This window comes from Quercus lobata, chromosome 1, assembly GCF_001633185.2.
Source record: "Quercus lobata isolate SW786 chromosome 1, ValleyOak3.0 Primary Assembly, whole genome shotgun sequence".
NCBI classification, from domain to species: domain Eukaryota; kingdom Viridiplantae; phylum Streptophyta; class Magnoliopsida; order Fagales; family Fagaceae; genus Quercus; species Quercus lobata.
In genome coordinates this window covers 37,317,751-37,324,334 of record NC_044904.1, presented here as the reverse complement: position 1 = coordinate 37,324,334, position 6,584 = coordinate 37,317,751, and the positions used below count along the sequence as shown (strand labels likewise).

General features: G+C 40.0%; 1 protein-coding gene across 1 annotated transcript; it reads left to right on the top strand.

Annotated features, from left to right (window-relative positions):
• Nucleotides 1-3,479: 3,479 nt before the first annotated feature.
• Nucleotides 3,480-6,248, top strand: LOC115989227 (elongation factor 1-alpha-like). The gene is made up of 3 exons (XM_031112899.1): nucleotides 3,480-3,595; nucleotides 4,428-4,890; nucleotides 4,993-6,248. The coding sequence occupies exons 2-3, from the start codon at nucleotides 4,429-4,431 to the stop codon at nucleotides 5,872-5,874; spliced, it is 1,344 nt and encodes a 447-aa protein (XP_030968759.1). The 5' UTR covers nucleotides 3,480-3,595; nucleotide 4,428; the 3' UTR covers nucleotides 5,875-6,248.
• Nucleotides 6,249-6,584: the final 336 nt, after the last annotated feature.

The following is a 6,584-nucleotide window of genomic DNA, read 5'->3' as shown; positions in this document are numbered from 1 at the left end:
AATTTGACATATGTATTAAGAGTATAAAGAATATGCAATTCAACGGTTAGAATTTCAAAATAAGCGGTAATGTTTATTTTATTGGGTAAGGTTGCAGCCTAAATGGGTTGACATACTTTAATATGATTAATAAATGAGTCAATTCTATGTTGACTTGCTTAACTTTAATGATTTGATTAATATAGATAAATGTTATATTTATCTTGCACAAATTTGAATTCTAAATATAATTGAGTAATTAAAATAATATTGGTTATATTGATAAATTATTCATTAAAACTCCAAAGTCCTTAACCCTTTTACCCACAAAAAAAAAAAAAAAAAAACTCTATTTTCACTTTATTTTTCTTAGATTGTCTATTAAATAGGTTATCTTGTGTCAACCCACTTAATATACAAGTTGTGTTAGGGTTGAAGGATATTGACACGATTATTAAATGAGTTATATTAAGGTTAAGCAAAAAAAGGTTAGCGAACAGGTTGAAACTGATTTTGCCACAGTTAATTTCCCCTACTCAGAGTGCTTTTGTACCTGGACGCCTTATCACTGATAATGTGCTGGTTGCCTATGAGACATTGCATGCCATGCATAGTCGAAAGAAGGGGAAGAAGGGGGCATTAACTCTTAAACTGGATGTAAGTAAGGCCTATGATAGGGTGGAGTGGGGTTTCTTTAAAGGCATGATGCTTAAATTGGGGTTTCCAGAGATTTGGGTTGATAGGGTCATGAGTTGTGTCACTACACCCTCCTTTTCTGTCCGAATAAATGGGAAAGCTTATGGGAATATCACTCCTTCTAGGAGTATTCATCAAGGAGATCCGCTATCCCCTTATCTGTTTCTGTTATGTGCTGAAGGTTTTACTTCACTTCTTGCTAGAAAAGAGCTTGAAGGACGACTACATGGGGTGGCTTTATGTCGAAATGCGTCGTCTATCTCTAATTTGCTCTTTGCTGATGATTCTTTGATTTTTTGTCAAGCTAATAACGATGAAGTGCAGGTGGTGTCTGATACCCTACAGTTGTATGCTGAAGCCTCGGGCCAATGTATAAATCTTGAGAAGTCTTCTGCTTATTTCAGTAGTAATGTGTCTGTGGAGCAGAAAACATGGATCATTGACAAATTAAAGGTTAAGGAAGTGGTGAGGTTTGATAATTATCTGGGGCTGCCTACTTTGATAGGACGAAGAAAATATAAGACTTTTGCTTTCCTGAAGGAGAGGGTTTGGAGGAAATTGCAAGGTTGGAAGGGGAAAATGCTTTCTAAGGCTGGCAAGGAAGTTCTTATAAAAGCAGTGGCTCAATCCATTCCCACGTATACCATGGGGGTGTTTCAGTTGCCGGGGAAATTATGTGATGAGTTGGACTCTATGTGTGCTAGATTTTGGTGGGGCCAAGTTGGGGAGGAAAGGAAAATTCACTGGAAAAGTTGGAGTTTTTTAACGCAGCCAAAGAAAGAGGGCGGAATGGGCTTCAGAGATTTAAAATCATTTAATTTAGCTATGCTAGCAAAACAGGGTTGGAGGTTGTTACAGGATAAAGGCTCTTTGTTGTACAGGTATTTTAAAGCCAAATATTTTCCGCGGTGTGATTTTCTTGATGCTACGGATTGCCAAAATAGCTCTTATGTTTGGAAAAGTTTGTTAGCGGCTCAACCAATATTGAAGAAAGGGTGTTATTGGAGAGTAGGAAATGGGGCTTCAATTCGTGTGCTTAAAGATTGCTGGCTACCAAACCATCCAACAAAAAAAATATTGTTTCCACCAGAGGAGGAAATTTGGGAATGTAGAGTATCTGATTTAGTTGATTGGCAGACTCATTAGTGGGATAGAGAAAGAATAATGGCCATGTTTCACCAGTTTGATGCGGAAGCGATACTTCAAGTTCCTTTAAGTAGGCGGGTTGCTCAGGATGGGTTGGTTTGGTCTTTTACAAAAAGAGGCAGATATACTGTCCGGTCTGGGTATTTTGTGGCAAAACAATTAAGGAAGGATGAGTTAAATGCTGGGGAGTCTTCAGAGCACAGAGCACTTGGGTTCCTTTGGTCACGTCTGTGGAAAGCAGCTGTTCCAAGCAAGATAAAGATTTTTTCATAGAGGGCTTGTCTTAATATTCTGCCCACACAAGATAATCTTATTCGAAGAAGGGTGATGGAGAATGCACATTGTTGTCTTTGTCATCAAGAAACTGAAACGGTTCTGCATGTTCTTTGGAGTTGTGGAGCGGCGCAAGATGTTTGGGCTGGGAGCTTGGGTAGACTTCATAAATCTGGTACAGCACAGAACGATTTTTTGCAGTTGGTCACAGGTCTTCTGGTGAAGCTTTTCGAGGAGGAATGAAATCTGTTCTGGATTACTTGTTGGCTGATATGGCACCAGAGGAATACGGTTATTCATGGAGGGGTTTTCCAGCATCCCTCAAGATCAGCCCAACGTGCAGTTGACTATTTGAAGGAGTATACAGTTGCACAAGACTCTTTGCATGTGCCTATCCCGAATCATGGTCTAGTACAGCAGACATGGCAGCCTCCACCAGAAACGTTTTTCAAGCTGAACTTCGACGATGCTTGTTTTGATGAAGGTGCTGCATCAGGTTATGGGGCAGTGATTAGGAATGAAAAGGGTGACGTCATGGCTGCTTTAGTGGTACGAGGGGGAGCTGTGCATGACAGTGAGGAGGTGGAAGTGATGGCATGCCGTAAAGCGCTTGAGTTTGCCATTGATGCGGGTTTCACAGAGATAGTACTGGAAGGCGATAATGCTTTGGTGATGAAGATGATTACTCAGGCCCAACCAGACCTATCACGACTTGGCTTAATCTACGAAGACATCTGGTGTTTGGCTGCAGGTTTCAGGTCCATCTCTTATAATTGTATTAGGCGTAGTGTTAATGGTGTTGCTCATTCTTTGGCTAGGTTTGCTAGATTACTTGACAATGAAATTGTTTGGCTGGAGGAGGATCCTCCACCTGCTGTGGATGCTTTGTATTTGGATTCTTCTTTTCTAAATTAATGATATTGGTTCTGGTTTCAAAAAAAAAAAAAAAACTATCATTATCTCAACATGACATGAAAATGACCTGCTAATACTAATTGCTACCCTAAAAGTGTGTATATATATAATTGGAAAAAATTATATATATATATATATATATTTTCCCAATTTAGCTTAAAACTATCTGGAGGGTGTATGATTCAAATTTTATCTTGAGATTGGTGTAAAATGCTCTTATATACATGGGGTAATCTATGTGGGCATTTGCGGTAACTAAAGGCGCAAGGAATATGCTAATTCGATGCCAGCGCTGCTGACTGCTGAGTGTGCAACAACACGATATGCACATTAGGGCACCATTCTTATGCCAACGTGGCAATATCGATACGCAACCGTTAGATCATCCCAAACCCCAATCCAACGGCAGAGAGAGAAACCCTAGCACAACCAAAGCAAAAAAAGGTCTTTAAAAACAAAGATAACCCTCATTTCTTCCCCTCTCCACACTCTTTCTCTGCCTCTCTCTCTCGCTCTTCACATTGAGCTCTTTCGAAAGTGCGGCGAGAGAGTCTATCCATCTAAGAAGCGAGTTTCATATCATCAGGTTCAGATCTTTGTCACTCTTATCTCTCTCTTTTTACAGTTCTTCTCAGCTCTGATTCTAATGTTGTTATTATATTTGATGATATCTAGTTTGTCTTTGTTTTGTTTGGATCTGAATGAATATATAATAAGATTCTGTTGGCTTTAGATGTTACGCTATCTCTGAATATGTTTCTCATCTGTTTAACTGTTGTTTTGTCTTCCTAGATTTGCTTTCTGGGTTCTGTTTGGTTTTGTCTCTCTTAGCTTTTTTGTTTTTTCCAGAGCTTATGCGGCTTGTAATTTGTGACAACGTTGTTTACTATGTCTGTCATATATGTATTATTGTGGTTTATTGGTAAGATCTGCTTAGGTTTGATTACGATGAAGACCTTAGGTGTAAGGTCAATGAGTTGTGTAGTATACCATAAAATCATGTTATTATTTTGAGTTTGTTAATGGGATCTTGATCTGGTGGCTGGTGTGTTTTAAGTTCTTTTGACCTACTCAATTATATGATAATGACCTGGTGCATGTGTATTCAATTGTCTTTGAACTTGTTGATTGAAGAAACCTGATGATAGTTTATGGTTGTGGCATGTTTTGTTAATATCAATATTTACTGGAATGGTATAATTGTTGAATTTCATTGTGTCTGCCAGGGATAAGTTTGCTTAATTCATATTTTTTGGTCCCATGTGTTACCAATACATCTTTTAACCCTTTGAAAGGGCTATGTCTGATATGCGTTTGAATTGGGACCTATTGTAATCAATTACCGGTTTCTGATTGTAATCAGTTTGAATTCATGGTGAATGCTGACTTGTGATGATTGTTTATTATTTTTATTGCAGAATGGGTAAAGAGAAGGTTCACATCAACATTGTGGTCATTGGCCATGTTGACTCTGGAAAGTCGACCACCACTGGACACTTGATCTACAAGCTTGGAGGTATTGACAAGCGTGTTATTGAGAGGTTTGAGAAGGAGGCTGCTGAGATGAACAAGAGGTCGTTCAAGTATGCCTGGGTGTTGGACAAGCTCAAGGCTGAGCGTGAGCGTGGTATTACCATTGATATTGCCTTGTGGAAGTTTGAGACCACCAGATACTACTGCACAGTCATTGATGCTCCTGGACATCGTGACTTTATTAAGAACATGATTACTGGTACCTCACAGGCTGACTGTGCCGTCCTCATTATTGACTCCACCACTGGAGGTTTTGAAGCTGGTATTTCTAAGGATGGTCAGACCCGTGAGCATGCCTTGCTTGCATTTACCCTTGGTGTTAAGCAGATGATTTGCTGCTGTAACAAGGTACATTTTCTTCATTATTTGTAGATTTGATGTCATTCTCATTTATTATGTTTTGAGGTTGCATATTTAACTAATGTTAACTTTGCAAACTCTTGTGTCTAGATGGATGCCACAACCCCAAAGTACTCTAAGGCCAGGTACGATGAAATTATTAAGGAAGTCTCATCCTATTTGAAGAAGGTTGGTTACAACCCTGACAAGATCCCCTTTGTCCCCATTTCTGGTTTTGAGGGTGACAACATGATTGAGAGGTCTACCAACCTTGACTGGTACAAGGGCCCTACTCTACTCGAGGCTCTTGACCAGATTTCTGAGCCCAAGAGGCCCTCAGACAAGCCCCTCCGTCTTCCACTTCAGGATGTCTACAAGATTGGTGGTATTGGAACTGTCCCAGTTGGAAGAGTTGAGACTGGTATCATCAAGCCTGGTATGGTTGTGACATTTGGCCCTACTGGATTGACAACTGAAGTTAAGTCTGTGGAGATGCACCATGAAGCTCTCCTGGAGGCCCTTCCCGGTGACAATGTTGGCTTCAACGTGAAGAATGTTGCTGTGAAGGATCTCAAGCGTGGTTTTGTTGCTTCCAACTCCAAGGATGATCCTGCCAGGGAGGCTGCTAACTTCACCTCCCAGGTCATCATCATGAACCACCCTGGTCAGATTGGCAATGGCTATGCTCCTGTCCTTGACTGTCACACCTCCCACATTGCTGTTAAGTTTGCTGAGCTTGTGACCAAGATTGACAGGCGATCTGGTAAGGAGATTGAGAAGGAGCCAAAGTTTTTGAAGAACGGAGATGCTGGGATGGTGAAGATGATTCCCACCAAGCCCATGGTTGTTGAGACTTTCTCTGAGTACCCACCTCTTGGTCGTTTTGCTGTGAGGGACATGCGTCAGACCGTGGCTGTTGGTGTCATCAAGAGTGTCGAGAAGAAGGATCCTTCTGGTGCCAAGGTCACCAAGTCCGCTGCAAAGAAAAAGTGAAATGTGCTTTTGAGGTTTATCTTAGTCAGACTAGTTTTGTCTATTTATGGTGCTACTGGTTTTCAATTTTGTTTTGGTCGTTCTTGCAGTTTTGAGGACAGCTTTATTAGTTTCCATCACAGTCCTCTAGCCTTGCTTCTGAGGATGGTGGAGGGGTTGAGCAATCAGATTTCTTCTGGTTGCTTGACAAGCTGTGGTGGAAACTCTGTTTTACAAATTATGTTTTAAGTTTTTTATCTCAATGAGATGAGTCGTGATTTAAGTTTTATGTCTCAGTGAGATGAGTCGGGTAGTTGATTATTGATGAAGAACTTCACTTTAATGTCAAGTACTCTGGTTTTTAAGTTCATTATTTAAACTTGCTGGTTCTTATCTTTCTTATCTATTGCTTTTTGAGGTCAAACTTGGTCACCTTGAATTCACGGTTTGGTTTCATGGTGCTGTTATTAAACTTCTAGACCCCCCCCTCCTTTAAAGGAGGGTAACTGGAATGGTTCTGCTCCCTCTCTTTCCCGATAGACTCTTACTATGCTTAATCGTAAGGGAATAATGGATCTCACTTTGTTTGAGAATTCGTTAGGGAATAAAAATAATAGATTCGATTGTAAGAGGATGGAAACGCTAAGTAAAATTTCTATCTATTTTGCGAAAAAAATCATACCATCTATTGCTAATCATTATCCTCACTTTTTTTATTTATTATTTATTAT

Excerpts from the sequence above, each read along its gene's own strand:
- LOC115989227 (XM_031112899.1), top strand. The coding sequence starts at position 4,429 with ATGGGTAAAGAGAAGGTTCACATCAACATTGTGGTCATTGGCCATGTT. Across the intron at positions 4,891-4,992 it reads TGATTTGCTGCTGTAACAAG|ATGGATGCCACAACCCCAAA; the intron begins GTACATTTTCTT and ends TCTTGTGTCTAG.